At 45.7% G+C, this 16,502-nt stretch overlaps 1 protein-coding gene across 2 annotated transcripts in view; it reads left to right on the forward strand.

The window, feature by feature from the left end:
• The window catches only part of pkn1a (protein kinase N1a), a 54,070-nt gene that overhangs the window by 24,531 nt on the left and 13,037 nt on the right, over positions 1-16,502 (forward strand). The window contains exons 1-6 of one of the 2 annotated variants that reach the window (XM_029282196.2): positions 6,509-6,651; positions 7,357-7,551; positions 8,972-9,077; positions 9,681-9,829; positions 11,453-11,573; positions 15,329-15,474. In XM_029282196.2, coding sequence (XP_029138029.1) covers positions 6,610-6,651; positions 7,357-7,551; positions 8,972-9,077; positions 9,681-9,829; positions 11,453-11,573; positions 15,329-15,474 — 759 coding nt within the window. In that variant the 5' untranslated portion in view covers positions 6,509-6,609. Of the gene's footprint in view, positions 1-6,508; positions 6,652-7,356; positions 7,552-8,971; positions 9,078-9,680; positions 9,830-11,452; positions 11,574-15,328; positions 15,475-16,502 lie in introns of those variants that run through there. The other variant, XM_020658033.3, reaches the window with a different exon arrangement.

A 16,502-nucleotide genomic window follows, 5' to 3' on the forward strand; every position in this document is an offset into this window, starting at 1 on the left:
CACACAGGTGCTGACAGGAAGTGACCAGAGGCAAAGCACAACATTGAGGGCAGTTCTTGAGAGCTCTAATCAGTATAGAAACCTTATAAGTCGTCGTTATCAAACAAAAACCATCATCACTACCATCATCATCATCATCATCATCAATAATATGGAGACCATCATCATTAAGTTAGTAGGTATTCATGAAAGAGCTGGCTCTTTAGCTTTTTCTTAAAGGTGCAGAGGGACTCTGCAGGTCGAATGGAGTTTGGAAGTTCATTCCACCACCGGGGGGCGACAGAGGAGAAGAGTCTAGTCAGAGACTTAGGACCCTGTTGTGAAGGTTGGATCAGACGCCTTTGGCAGAGCGTAGTGGGGGGGGGGGAGTGTAGACCTGGATCAGAGAGTTAAAGTAAGGAGGAGACGTTTTAGTCGCTGTTTTGTAAGCGAGCAGCAGAGTTTTAAATTTGATGCTGTCACCTGTCATCTTAGGGCGGCTGTGGCTCAGTGGGTAGAGTCAGTCCCCTCTTAACCATAAGGTTGGAGGTTTGATCCCCAGCTCCTGGAGCAACATGTCCGATGTGACCTCGGGCAAGAAACTACGTCAGTGGCGTATCAATGTGTATGAATGGGATTAGTAACCTCTGATGGTGTGTGAATGTGTTCTTTTCTAGAAAGGAGAAGAACATACTCACTGCTTATTTGGACGTCACGTAAGTGTCTTTAGATCACTGTCATTCTGTCAATTTAAGTTCAATATGAAGCTACGAGCTAACTAAAGAGCGCTAACATTAGCATGCTAACACAACAATGCAGGGCACAGGTGATTGCAGCTCGAGCAAAGGACAATTTTACCTGCTTAATGGTGCTTAAATATGATGCGTTCTAATTCATAACTCCTTAGTTTGAACTCGAGTGTAGAGGGGTTGGAGGTGTGTCTCTGGAGGAGAGCGGAGGCTTCAGGATGGAGGAGGCGTGGCCTAAACAGCAGTTTGTTTTGGTTTCATGCTGGAGCTCAAGGGCGACATCTGCTGGATCAAAAAGTGGAACATAATTCCTTTAAAAAATTCTGGTGATGTGCCGACCCCTAGACTCCAGTTTTGGTTCTTTTTCTTGATTATCCAGGAGGATGTTTTCCACTACGAATACTCCGAGCTTTAGTCAGTAACCACTGAATGCCTTCAGCCCTTTTCATGGACACTTGAGTGACACAGTTGTAGTAATGCTGTTGCTCCTCTCTGCGTCTTTCTCTCTCTTTGCTTATTTGTCTGCCCTGTCTGCTTCAACCCCGTGACCCTCTCAGCTGTGTCTTATCCGTCTCTCTCCTCCCTCTCTTCCTGTCCCCATGCTGCTCTCTCTTTGTTCGCCTCCTCTCTCCCTTTTTCAGCCCCCTCTCTCTGACCACTTCTCTCTCTCTCTCTGTCTTTTTCATGAGCGTGACTGGACAAACTGGCTTTTGCTCTTGCCAGCATGCGTTTTTTTTTCCAGTCCCCTGCAGATGGTCACTTAGCAGTCGATTGTCTGTTTGTATTCTCTTCTTGATCAAGCGACAGACTTTCACTGAACCTTTTATTTTTGGTTTCCTTTCCTCTACGGTCATTGAATATGGCCGAGGCCTTTGTTAGACTCGACTTGTAACAGTAAATGTTTTGTATTTTTTACTTTCCTCTTCCTCCTTGTTCACTCGTTTCCTCTGCATCACACGCTCGCTCTCCTCCTCGCTCCCTCTTTCTGCCTCTCTGCCGTGCACTCAGTCCGTTTGACATTCAGAAGGAAATGCTTTTCCCCCCGCGGCTTCATCTTTTCAGCAGAATAATACAAAGTGGCCCATGTGACGGGGAAAAGACATCTTCAGGCAGTGCTGTGGAACTTACTGTAAAGGCATTAGAGAAATCTTCTGCAGACTCATGCTTCTGTCATACTGAAAGTCTGAGCGTGTGTGTGTGGTGATGATATCAGAGTTTCTTTATTTAGATATTTTAGGGCGCTTTTTGCCTTTTATTAGACATGACAGAGGAAGAGAGGCAGGAAATGTTGGGAGGAGAGAGCGGGGGGGATGACCTGCAGCAAAGGGCCGAGGTCTGATTCGAACCCTCGGCTGCTGCGACGAGGACTACAGCCTCTGTACATTGGGCGCCCAACTACCAGCACCCCATGATATCAGATGTTTAAACTTCTTATGATTCTACTAAAAATCAAAAAGTATCGATACCTGTTTGATACCATAGCAACAAAAACAGAAGTCTTCAGTCCTTTTCACATGAGAATATTTTTACCTGAAGATCTCTGGCCATTTGTAAAAATTGCGAAGGACATCTGTGTTTCTTTAATCCCATTTGAATCGATGTCTGTCGGGGGGCGGGGGCGGGCGGGGCGGGGGGGGGGGGGGTTGGCTTGGCTTTCACCCCACGTCTGCAGGTGAAAGCTAACCCAAGGGTCTCCCTCGTTTTTGGAACGAACTTTGCCCGCTTTGCATTTTGCCTCACGATGATTATACGTCCATATCTGGATCGGATCCAATCGCTGAATTGTGTCCACTCCTGAACTCACCTGCTGTGCTGTCATTGGCTGGAGGAAACACACCAGCTCCCCGCCCAGAGACGTCCTCCTGGGTCAAACTAAACACCACAATCCAGTCAGAGGACGGGGTCTCTACTACACATGTATGGAGGCCCAGAAGGGACGATGGAGCAGCTTTACTTTTGTTGAAGTCTGTATTTTATTATTTAGGAAAAACCTCCTGACTCTGCCTCTTAATGAGGAGAACTTCATAAATTCGTTTTTTTAATGGCTGCCAAAACAGTTTCTTTCTCCGCCTTGATCATTCGCAGTGACTTTGAGCCCAACTTTCTTTTTCTTCTTTTAACATTAAATAGCCTTTCGCCTCCCACGACATTTAACAGCCCAGTGTCCACACCGAAGTCAGAGTTGGTGAGAGTGAACTGAAGCTGTCAGAGTACACAGATCACACCCTGAACAATAACACGGGCGTCAGTCAGAGCCGGCCTGAGCTCTGAGGACACACTCCCAAAGAGACGTGTCCTCATGGTTCTCTGGAAAGGGAGAGGTGTGTGTGTGTGTGTGTGAATAAATCTAAAGTGAAAATCTGTCCTCCTATTTTTGTCCACGCCATGTTTGCGGCACGACCATGCCTGAGTTTTTTGCATTGTCCTCACAGTGGAGGGCATTCTAACACACTATTACACACACACACACACACACACACACACACACACACACACACACACACACACACACACACACACACACACACACACAGAACCGCACATTAACCCATGTTCTGTCTTGTCCTTCTCCATCCAGCTTGAGGCTCCTCTGCGCTGCTCACACAGTCTGATCGAATTATCCTCGCATGGCGCCGTTGTATATATCGAATTAGCCCGTCATTGCTTCCCTGGACACCGCCGCTGAATGTTCCTCCCTGGGCATGTTCTCTAACAAGCCGCGCGGGCTGACTCATTCATGCCTGTGAGCTGTCGCCATCTTTGTAGTTATACACAGCCGGGGTCGGCAAATGAGGGAAGAATTTAGTGTTAGCTTCCTCTCTGCGACTGAAGATCTCAGATCGTTGACGAGGTGTCAGACGTCAGCGTGTTGGTTTCTTTTGACGACTCCTCTGGTCCTTGTTTTCTCTCCTTAAATCAGTCCATGTGTCAGGATTGATTCTGTCTGCTGCTGTTAACACATCTTTAAAATCGTGTTGCTTGATGGAAAGGCGATTTGACACATCCTGAAACATGTTTGAGTGAGCTGAGTGTAACTTGGCAACTGGCTGCATGGTGTCGAGACGTTGGAACTTTCTCATCCCCAACTCTGTTTGCTGTCACACCTAGGGCGTAGTGTGGAAGATGGGGATGTGACCCCACCAATATGTATTCTCTCTCTCTCTTTCTCTCTGGGGCGTGGTCAGACACAGCTCATTTACATATTTAAAGGTACAGACACGGAAACAGCCTGTTCTGAGCAGGGCTGAAATAGAGGGGTTTATAGACATGATCAAATACAGGATCAGAGTGGATTTAGAACAAGAAACTTCACACACATGTTTTGAGGAGCTCAGAGAATTTAAACTGGATGAAGAGGAGGAGGATATGTCACCTTTAATGGGGGCTTCAGCACCGTCAGCACCCCTACTTCCTGCTTATTTGGTACATTCTTCGAGACACTTTCCAGACACTTGGATATAGATCTTGTGAAATCTGTTGATCAGACGCCTTTGTTCTCTGAATGTTCACTGCACGCATCAGAAGCTCTGCAGCCTGACCTTCTACCTCCTGTGTTTATGATCTTACAAACTTATAACATCTTGTGTGACGTGATTATGGAATTATTATTATGGATTATTGACCTGTTGTAGCTACAGAAGTCATTTTTGCAGGTTTCGCAGAGGAAGTCATGAAGGATTATCGTTATTAACCAGTAGTGTAAAAGTCTATATTATAAAGTGACATGTCGCCTTGGCTTGCCTTGAAATTACAACATACTGTTCACCCTAAATTCACAAAAACTCTTGTCCAATCAGTGTGCAGATTACAGTAAGTAAAAGTCTGTCTTCAGTCACCTTTTCCTTTCTTATCAGGTTTACACAGTTTTTCAGCAGAGCAGGATGAGATGAGTCATGTTGAGGTCGGACAAACCATAAAATTACCAGAGAATTACGGACGTAATTAGCCCGCTCTCTGGGAGCCCAAATTCCTCAACTATGACAAGAAAAGTCATTATGGATTTCCTCTGAATCCGACTGTTTTCCCACAGTTTCTGAGACTGTCATCGTCGCACAGTTTAGGGTAAGATGTGTTTATGTAGGTTATAGTTAAAGCTTTTAATCACTGCCTCACAGAGTCTGACGCCTCATCTGACACCTTATCAGAGCATAAAGGGTCACCAGAAATATTAACCTGGAAATGAAATCATACCATATCAAAATTTGGATACCATAGCGAGAAAAGAAGAAGTCCTATGTTCCCAATATTGGGTCATATTTTGGGAGTGTATTTGTACAATTGCTGTAAGTCCATTGTTAGAGCTGTTTTCAGACATGCATTCCTGGAAATTCCTAGAAAATCTCAGGACACGCTGCCTCAGAAGTCTTCCTGGCTTGCCTGTTCACACACGTTTTTTTAAAACAGTAAGGTCTGTGTTGGACAGGAGGTGGGGGACGGGGTGGGGGACTGCAAGACTGAGGACGAAGCAACAGAGTCTGACGCTGTGACAGTTTATTTCCTTTATGTAATTGGACTTCTTCAAAATTTTAATGAAGGAGCGATAAAGATCTCATGAGCAGAGGTGAGTCTGAAGCTGCTTCATTATGTGCACAAAGATCACAGGTCACATGATATATAAGGTCGTTGTCCTCACCTGTTACCTAGAGTTGAATCTTCCTGATTATCTCCTGCTGCACTCACACATCAGCTCTCAGGCGCTGGCAGGAAACAGTCTGGGTGAAAAAGGAACTCATTGTGTTCCCACGTGCAGCTCACCTTAAAAAGGTTTTGTGCATGTGCAAAAACCACAGACTGTAAATATTAACGGACGAAAGTTGAGTGACATCACCCGTCTGTTCCTGCAGGGGGCGCTGGAGTCCCATCGATGGCGGTCTCCATGCTGGAAATGCTGTCTCAGTCTAACTTTCAGTCGACCTAACGACAGGCTGAGAGCTGGAGCTGAGGCGGGTTTTAAACCTCAAACATGAGCTAAACAGACCCTAATTTGTTTTTTTTGTACCAGGCTGTAAATATGTTAATTTCTACGGCTTTTTTGAATTGGTGTGTATGTGACTTCCTGTGCTGATGGAGCCAGCCTCTAGTGGAGACTCGATGAACTGCAGGACATTGCACTTCTTAATTGGCTTCATTAGCCGCTTGGTGAAAAAGTCTGTTTTTAAAAACATTTTTAATTTGTATCATTCAGGGATAAATTCAGAGATTAGCATTTCAGCGCTAACTTCACCCTGAGCTGCTTACACTGCGATGTTATCATGTTTGTAGAAGAGGCTGTTTCCTTTATAGTTTCTGTAGGGGCAGGGGGAATCACCAGGGTGGGGTGGGGGGGAATAGTAGATGTCAATCCCAAAGGAAACAAGAGGTCGAGCGGGAAGCAGAAAAAGCGCCCAGTCTTACCCTCTGGCTTTGATCCAATACTTAGAAAACGCATCCTCCTCCATGTTTCCACCCTCCAGATCATATCACAAACCCAAGAGAAAAACAAAAAGCTGTCACACATTCACATCCAGCCAGATCAGGTGAGCATCTTTAAGACATAATGTAGATCGAACACTGATCCACAGTGAGGGGGGGGGATGTATTCTTGACTTGCAGAGTCTCTGTCCCTCTTTTCTCTGCACTGACAGCAGCAAAAATCTCAGAGGAAACAGGAAAGGCCTGAGCAGCTTGGTGTCGGGACGGATATCCTCTTTTGGGAGGCGTTCCCCCTCCTCCTCCCTCACTTAACTCTCCCTCTCTTTTAGCCCTTTTTTATCGCCCTTTTCTCCCACTTTGACTCATTTTTCCTCTCCGTGTGGCCGAGGGCTCGAGAGCCTGACAAAGACTTTCAAACCTCCTCGTGGATTTTAAAATATTTTGGTCTTCAAAAACCTGAGCGAGAACGATGTGTTGGCATGGCGACGAGGAGGATGAGGACAGCTCGGAGGTGAAGCGTTTGTCGCCTTTGTTTGTTTGATTTGTGTGTTTCCTGTAATAGCGGCTGTGATTTGTAGTTATTTGCGCTCCTCCTCCTCTCCCGCTGTGCTGCTGATTGTGTGTATTTGGTTGCTTGTTGACTCCGGAGCAATTTGCCGCTCAGCTGGAAGTACAATTTGAAAAAAGACACAGAAAGTGAGCGGGAGAGGGAGCCCCGTTGTTTACACTCAAACAATGTTTGGGTCAGTAAAGGAGGATACACTGAAATCAGAGACTGGAGAGGACAAATCATGGGACGCATTCTTAATCAATTTGGTGTTTGTGTTTGGAAGAAAACATCATTTCTGATCATTTTCTCAAACTAAAGCCTTCCTGTTGGCAGGTTGGACACTGGAGATGTTTTGAAATATTGAAAACACTCCTTGAATAATATTTTTGTCATTCCTCGCTGCTCCCCTTTCTCGCTTTCTTTTTCTAACATTTACCCAACTGTCCCCCCCCTTTCCTCCGGCCCCACACACTATCGTCTCCTCTTTATCTCTTTCCTCCCATTACGGCCTTATCCTGCTCACCATCTCTTCCTCCTCTGCAGACATCACTCTCAACACCTCCTCTGAGCAGGGCTGACTGCAGCACATTAAGATTTCTGCTCTCTCCATAAAGCCATCTCGCCTGACTTCTTTCTCACCTCTTCTTTCTTTTTTTTGTCCTCCAGAGTGATCCAGGAGGGCTGTCGGTTCTGGAGCAGCTCGGCCTGGACCAGAACTCTGATTTCTCCGACTCCAGCGTGCAGCAGCTGTTGGACGAGCAGCGCGAGAGGATCCGCAGAGAGATCCGGAAAGAGCTGAAGATCAAGGAAGGAGCTGAGAACCTGCGCAGGGCGACGACTGACAAGAGGAACGCTCAGCAGGTCAGAGGCGGACGATGTTTTCATTCCTTCTCACAGACCTGTTGTCAGTCTTAACGTTTTACAAGCCTTAACTTGTCAAACTAAAGATCTTATTCTATGTGGAGTAAATGTTTCCAGTGAATTTTTTGCAGTTTAGAAAGTCTCAAGAAGAACTTGTGGTCTTTAAAACCAATAAATTATCCAATATTTTGTGTGTAAGACTTCTATTTAGCTGCCGTTTCATCAAAACATGGTCGTTGGATATTTACTAGTATCATATCCATCCATTAGCTAAACCGCTTTTTACCATTCGGGGTCTTAGGGGGCTGGTAAGAGGCGGGGGTTACGCCCTGGACTGGTTTTGTTACAACCAAATTATGCACTACTTGCACAGCTTGAATCTCTGGAAGAAAAGTCTGTGGATATGTTGCATTATGGGTAATGTAGGCAGCAGACTCATGAGGAAGAAAAATGTTCAGAATAAAAAAGTCAGGTTTTTTAAACTGTCTGTCGTTAAGTAGGGTTGTCAAAAAACTTTGGTACGATTATTGTTTTGAAAAGAAAAATCAAATGATATCTACCGGTACATTTTATGTGTTTGTACACAGCAATTTCGTCGTTCTGGTGGCAGAAAGTTAGCAGTTAGTATGTTGAGTTAATGTTTAATATCCACATCCAGGTTAAAATGTTGAGCTCTGACTTGTGTCATCAACTCCAGCTTTTTATTGACAAGCTGTTGAGTGTTGTGCTGTAAGTCGGCAGCTCGTCATCACAAAGCACCACACTTCAGTTTGTCCACCTTCAAAATAAAAGCACTAGATGTCATATTGTTTGCAAAGGAAACTGAAATTCACAGAGCAAAGAATTCAATATTTAACTGATGCAGTGTGGTGATGCGACACGATATCCAACGCTAAAAGTGCTGTTTGCCCGTCCACGGCCAGCTTTTCTTTTCTGTACAGCATCGATATGTAGGAAACACTGAAGTAAACAAGGGTCATCAAGAGCATCACCAGTTAATTCAAACACCAGTTAAACTGTGACACTGAGCAACTTCTTGCTCCTTGTGGAGAAACTCTAACCCGTTCCTATTCTGACATCCAACAGCACATCTTAAACCAAAGATCTGGTCTGCCTCTCCATGTTTATCTCCTCCTGCTATCACTGTTTCTCTGCCGCCACAACATGCACACAACTGCTGTGACTCTAAATGAGTCTACTCACAGCTGTTGTGCTACCACGGCAACAAAAATAGTGCATTAAGTCAGCATCAATATGCAAAACTTTAAGAAAGGAAGTGATGTCATCCACCACCTCCGTCCGAATGAGCACCCTCTTCCTGATCCTTTAAAACGTCCCAATAAACTGATTTAATATGTAAATGACTCAGAAAGAAAATAAAAACAGTTTCTCTAACTGTCTTCTTTGTTCCGTCCTTCAGGTGGACAGTCAGTTGCGATCTTCAAACCGCAGGCTGGACGACCTTCACGCTCAGCTGCAGGAGCTGGACGCTCACATCGTGGTGAAGGGAGGAGAGGAGAACAAAGGTGTGTGAACACACACACACACACACACACACACACACACACCTTACTTAGGATCCTTTGTATCAGATATATTGAGGATTAATATAAGTCTGCTCTCAGCTGATTGCTCCTGCACTCACACTCACACACTGAGGGGCGGGGCTAACACACAGATGGACAGACGGGTATCTTTCTCATCAACAATATTCCCTCGTTTTCTGTAAATTCATGATTATGAGCTCATGAATAAGTCTCCCTCCTCCACTCTCATGTTAGCTGGTTATGATATTATAGAGCTGGTGCATATTTTTTGGGAAAGCCCTGCGACAGAGTGAGGAGTTCTGCTTCCTGGTGATTTGTCTTTCCTTGTTCCATCTGGGTGTGTCTCCATGAAGAGCAGCCAAAGAGTTTCATGTCTGTTTCCAGCTGGTTCAAAGCTGTAATGTCTTCTGTGCAGGATATTAACCCCTTACATGCTGCTGCTGAACTTCAAGGATAAAACAATATTTTTCTGACATTACACTCAATCTCCCCCCTGAGAGTATTTTCACTTCAGTGCACACCGTGTGAACCCTCATCTCGTTCCTTTTTTTTAATAACATTTCTGTTTCCGTCCCTCCTCAGATGAGTGTCCTCAGTCTCCGGGGGCCGCGAGTCGGACGTCAGCGCACAAGGATCGCATCGCCGCCCTGGAGAGGCAGCTCAACATCGAGCTCAAAGTCAAACAAGGGGTGGAAAATATGATCCCCATCTACTCCAATGGATCCACCAAGGTACAGGACTCCATAGAAAACACCTTCATACACCTGAACCTGAACAGAACACTAAACGAGCAGAAATATAAGGAGCATGTTGTAGGGGGCTGCACGCATTCTGCCCCTCCCCCTGCTGCTTCATAACTGACAGCGTGAGCGTCTGTGTGTGCATCTTCCTGATCCGTAACCTTGCTCTCTGCTGACTCAGCTGATAATCTCTCACACTGAAAGCCTCCCCATATGCACACACCACTCATCCTGAGATTACTCACAAAAATCCCCTCCCCCCCCTTTTTTAAACGAGCGTCTGTTTCACCTTACCATTCGACCTTGTTCTCACACCTCCACCTCCCGTTCTATTTCACTGCACAAAGAACATACACTTCACATTAAACACTCGTATGAATCAAAACAAATCAACACAAAAGGTCGACTCAAATCGATGAGAAAGAGAGCACGTCTGCATTCGGCTTCAGTGGCTGAAGAGGAGAAGGGAACAGACACGGCTAGCTTCGTAGCTAACTCTGGCCCAACAGTTGTGATGACTCCTCTCGGTGGTGCTCATGACATGTAGCTCAGTCTGTAGTGATTTGGGTTGGGAACCAGACCAGTCGCCGGTCCAAGTCCCAGTGGACCAAAATATGGAAGGTTGGACTGGAAGCTGGAGAAGTGTCAGGGACTTCTCGAGTACTGTCCTTAAAGGAAGAATGTGCCGCAATTTAAACATAGATACACTCGAAATCCAGTCTCTCCTGTGAGTCCTGACTGTCTACAATGAGGGAGAAGCTCGAGTCCCGCTGGCTGTGTTGTTGTCAGAGCCGTGTTTACATGGACGGGACGGCCGGCTCCTCCCCTTGTGTATAAAAGCTGTTTTAGTCAAGAACTAGAGAGAAGAAGAACATACTCACTGATTATTTGGATGTTAGTAAGAGTTTTTAGATCACGCTCATTCTGTGTCAGTTTACGAGCTAACTAAAGAGCGCTAACATTAGCATGCTAACACAACAATGCAGCACACAGGTGACTGCAGCTCGAGAAAAAAACTGTTCTGTCTTCCGCTTGCGCTTAATGATTCTTAAGTATGGTGCGTTCTAATTCATAACTCCTTAGTTTGAACTCGAGTGTAGGGGGGTTGGAGGTGTGTTTCAGGAGGAGAGCAGAGGCTTCAGGATGGAGGAGGCGTGGCCTAAACAGCAGTTTGTTTTGGTTTCATGCTGGTGCTCAAGGGCGACATCTACTGGATCAAAAAGTCGCACATTCTTCCTTAAAACAAGGCACGCTCCCTGTGTAGCAGCCCCACTCTCACATCCCTCCATTAATGCATGTCCACAGGTCCTAAAATTTAAGAATGTAAAATTAAATAAAAATGACTGAGGGTAATGCTAAAGGGAGTTAACCGACCAAAAAATAAATTGACAGCAGGAGGTTGTCGAACTGTGGAGAAACAAAGTTCAAGCAAAACGCATGATGAGAAAATGAACCCAACTTCTTGTGAATAAACCCGATTAATCGTGCACTTTACCCAAAGACCACACATCATGTTACCCTGCGTTTCCCTCCCTGACTCATTTCAATGCTGATATTTTCCTTCCTGGTTCTTGTATTTGATTTTGCTCCCCGTCGTGCCTTTGCTCCAATCAGGACAAGAAGATGCTGCAGACGGCCCAGCAGATGCTGCAGGACAGTAAGACCAAAATCGACATCATCCGCATGCAGATCAGGAAGGCTGTGCAGGCCACGGAGCACAACGACGACACACAGGGTGAGTGTGAGCGTAACGCCGTCCTAGTGAAGCAAACACACTTCTTCTCTTGTCTGTCAAGATGTGAGTGAAATAAAAAAAATGGTTTTTGGCTCTTAAATCATTAAGAGTAATCCGTCCTCATTGCATTTATAGCTCACTCACTCTTTTGTGCCGTTACCATCAGCTGCAACTTCATCCAGTCTCTGGAACACACACACAAAACACACACATGAACCAATGAGGGATTTGAACTCAGTTATTTAGCCATGAGCGACGACGACTGAAGAAGCAGCGACAACACTGAAATATGGTTTGAGCTCGAGGACTTGTCTCCTCCAGAGTCTCCTGTAGACCGAGACCATGGCGGTCGAGAGACGGATAAGTTTGAACCTTTAGCACGGGCAGTGAGGACGTGGAGGAGCAGGAGAGGGTGGGGGGGGACGCAGGGAGGGGAGGTAGAAAGGAAAGAAGATACTAACTCTGTAAATATTTTTACTGAATATAAAACAGACATGAAGTCTACATATGACCAGACTGCTAAACCCGACAAAGCGAGGTCCTCTGGTACGTTCAGACGCAGCTTGTGTTTTATGACAGTGGTCAGCTGGCAGTGACAGGACGCCCTCTTTCATCTCTCTCTCTCTCTGTATTTGATGTGCAGTCTCTTTCTTTTTTGTCTCTGCGCGTCATAAACGGTCTGAGGCAGCAGACGGCAGACTCACAGCAGCAGCACAAACAGATCAATACTCGTGTGTTTTCACATCCCCGCCGCCTGCGTTTTTATGAGGGAGAAGATGAAGAGGACGCTCAGGATTGATTCACTGCAGACTGTGTGAGCTGTGTTTTATTTCTGAGTGGTACAAAGCCCACCTGGCACATTATCACGATCAATGAAACTCACACAGAAATGAACTCAAAGGTAATCCAGCCCACCGACACAAAAAGGACCATATCATGTTTACACACACACACACACACACACAACCACTCACAGTATTGTTCTGTGTGAAGAGGCAGAACAAAGACTTTGTCTCACAGGTGGTGAGTGCATGTTTTTGAGTGTACAGGAGTGTGTTAGAAATGATACAAACATGATGCTCTTACACGTTCTCCTTCTCATACACACCTCATCTGTAGTAACAGGTTGATCAGTGACACTCAGGGCTGTTGAATACATTTGTATTGGGCTGTGAGAGCTGAGAAACATGACGAGGTGATGATCAGGAGAGGTGGATGGTTTGGAAAAAATGCAACAGGGGGAGATAGTTGAAGTAGGGAAGAAGCCAAAGACAGATTCAAGATGATGATGTCGTCGTCCGTCCGTTATTTTGACGATCCTGTGACGTTTCACCTTTCTTTCTGAAAGTTGCAGAGGGATAAAATGACCCCCCCCCCCCCCTCTGTACCGTCGTTGAAGATTGTAACAGAGGTGAGACGGTTTCAGCGGGGGGAGCGCAGAGCTGTGTCTGAAAGATGTGTCTGTGGAGTAGTTCTTTTGTCCTGGTGTCTCATGAAGTCTGTGTTTTTTTCTTGGTTAATCTGTCTCTCTCTCTCTCTCACACACATGCACACACACACACACACACACACACACACACACACACAGGAGGTTGTGTATATAGTGTACACAGACAGTCTCCAGGCACCACACCCGGTGGAGGGGTCATCTAGCAGGGTCTGGGCTCCAGGCAGAACACCTTATTAGGAGATAAAAGCACCCACATCCATTCCCAACCCGACCTCCCTCTCCTCCTCCTCCTCCTCCTCCTCCTCCTCCTCCTTTCTTCCTCCTCCTGTCTCATGCCGCTTTTCCAGCAGCTCATAACTCATCGAAATCATATTCAATCACTCCCCTGCGTCCTTTTGTCCTTTCCTCCTCGTCCTAACTAACACAACACATTTTTTTTTTTTATCCTCCTCCTTATCTCTGGCCTCCTCTCCCCATGTCTGTGAGCTCCTTTTGTTTCCAGCTGTTAGACCAGCTACTGGGCCATTAAGGCTAACCACTTAGCTGTGATTGTGCTGCATTGGGGTGGTGGGGGGCGACTCTGAGGCTAACCCACCTCGTCTGTTTGTGTAGGTGAGGGAGCTCGAGTGCGTTTTAGCCGTTTGACTGATAGCACTGCTCCTCATTTGCTGCTTTAATCGAGTTACTGCTGCCTCGGCTTAATGGGTGTATTAAACGCCTGTGAGGGTTTTATCAGTGGCACTGGTTTATTTTGAAGTGGTTGTTATGATAACACCAGAGAGCAGCTGGAGTAAGGAAGTTCATTCATTAACTTCTCGGTCTGAATATAAGAATGAGACGACCCCGATCATGAGAAAGTTTGTCCCAACGTTCTGGACTTTGATACTTTTTGATACCAAGTTAAAATCTAATTTATTTTAATTACGAAATCTCCCAGACGTTGGCATGTGAAGGACCCCCATTAGACTTTCAAAGACCTTCTACAGTACCGGTCTGTGACGAGCTGTAGCAGATGAGCAGCTCATCCCTGTGTTACGGTCTAAGTGAGTGACACGTCCGCTGCTCACAAGATGATGATTTTTCAGTGATATTTATGGTCTTGGTCTTGACTCGGTCTCACCCTGCCTTGGTCTTGGTCTTGACTTGGTCTCGATCCCTAAATGTCTTGGTCCTCTGGTCTCAGTTAGTGTGGTCTTGACTACAAAACTAGTCATATTTACACTAAAGACTCTCTGAATGAATGCTGGCTCTTCCTGACAAGTCTGATGTTACTTTTCAGCTGAATGGTGTTCAGTCTGGTCACCTCGGGTCTTTTTCTTTTGGACATTTTTCCTTTCAAGAGGAGGTCTCTAGTTATCGGTGGTACTGCCACTTTCCAATATATCAGTGTCACTCATAGTGGCTGCTCGATTCTGATTGGCCAGAGTGCATTGACATCATTTTTAACTGAAATATGTGCACAGAAGAAGAGCACAGATCTCACAATGCAGCGATTGAGAACATCTAAAGCAGTGAGTCCTAACTGGTCTAGCCACAGGAACCCGGACCCACCAGTTGTGAAACACTGATCTTAAATTCATAAGACACAAATAATCTTCTAGATTGGTTTTAATTTTTGTCCCATATTTCCCCCTCTTACTTGCAAGTTTCTGTGACCCCCCTGGGGATCAGGACCTCGTCTTTAGCAAATACTATTTAAGAAGACTCTGTAGGAGGTCAATTGGCCACATTATTGTGTACCTAGGACTTGTATTTTTGTTTCCATGGTATTGAAACAGATATCGATCTTTTACTATTTTTTTAGTAGAATCGTACTGAAGTTTAAATTCTGTCGTCATGATGACCATAATTGGAGTTGACTGGGGTTAAAGTTGTTTTCTGGGGAGCATTTAGAGGCTGCTGCTTATCTCCCTCTGAGCGCTGCTAATGTTTGTTTTATCTGGCTCTTGTGTTGTGCATTAAGGCATTAACCTTACCTCATCATTCCCCGGAGTGTTCCCTGTGATACACCGCTGTCAAAACAAAACACTGATGAAGAGAGTACACTGGGTATGACTTATTTAATGTGCACTTACAGGGCGCCAGAAGGCCATGTGGTCAGGTCGTGCCCTATGTGCGGAGGCTGTAGTCCTCTAAGTGGGCGGCCCGGGTCCTAGTCCGACCCGTGGCCTCTTCCCGCTTTCCTACTTTCCCACTGTCCGATCAAAAATAGCACAAAAAAGCAGCGTCCCTGCACCACCACAGCTACTCATGCATCATGCAATATGATCCACTCTGATGTAATGTGTCCGTGTCATCGCTGCAGGTAACCATGACCTCTGCGGGGTGGAGCTGCGTATTGAAGAGCTGAGGCATCACTACAGGGTCGAACATGCCGTCGCTGAGGGGGCCAAGAATGTGCTCAGACTCCTGGGGGCCAACAAAGTCCAGGACAAGAAAGCTCTGTCAGAGGTCAGATTGAACTAACACACACATACATTGGTGGATGGATGGATGGATTGGTGGATGGATGGATTGATGGATTGGTGGATGGATTGAAGGATGGATGGATGGATTGGTGGATTGATGGATTGATGGATGGATGGATTGATGGATTGATGGATGGATGGATTGATGGATGGATGGATTGATTGGTGGATTGATGGATGGATGGATGGATGGATGGATGGATTGGTGGATTGATGGATTGATGGATTGGTGGATGGATTGAAGGATGGATGGATGGATTGGTGGATTGATGGATTGATGGATGGATGGATTGATGGATGGATGGATTGGTGGATGGATGGATTGGTGGATGGATGGATGGATGGATTGGTGGATTGATGGATGGATTGATGGATGGATGGATGGATGGATTGGTGGATGGATGGATGGATGGATGGATGGATTGGTGGATTGATGGATGGATGGATGGATTGGTGGATTGATGGATGGATGGATGGATGGATTGGTGGATGGATGGATGGATGGATGGATTGGTGGATGGATGGATGGATGGATGGATGGATTGGTGGATTGATGGATGGATTGATGGATGATGGATGGATGGATTGGTGGATTGATGGATGGATTGGTGGATTGATGGATGGATTGATGGATGATGGATGGATGGATTGGTGGATTGATGGATGGATGGATGGATGGATTGGTGGATTGATGGATGGATTGATGGATGATGGATGGATGGATTGGTGGATTGATGGATGGATTGATGGATTGATGGATGGATGGATGGATTGGTGGATGGATGGATTGGTGGATTGATGGATGGATGGATGGATGGATTGGTGGATGGATTGGTGGATGGATGGATGGATGGATTGGTGGATTGATGGATGGATTGATGGATGGATGGATGGATGGATTGGTGGATTGATGGATGGATTGATGGATGGATGGATGGATGGATGGATTGGTGGATGGATGGATTGGTGGATTGATTGATGGATGGATGGATGGATTGGTGGATGGATGGA

This window comes from Labrus bergylta, chromosome 1 (assembly GCF_963930695.1).
Source record: "Labrus bergylta chromosome 1, fLabBer1.1, whole genome shotgun sequence".
NCBI classification, from domain to species: domain Eukaryota; kingdom Metazoa; phylum Chordata; class Actinopteri; order Labriformes; family Labridae; genus Labrus; species Labrus bergylta.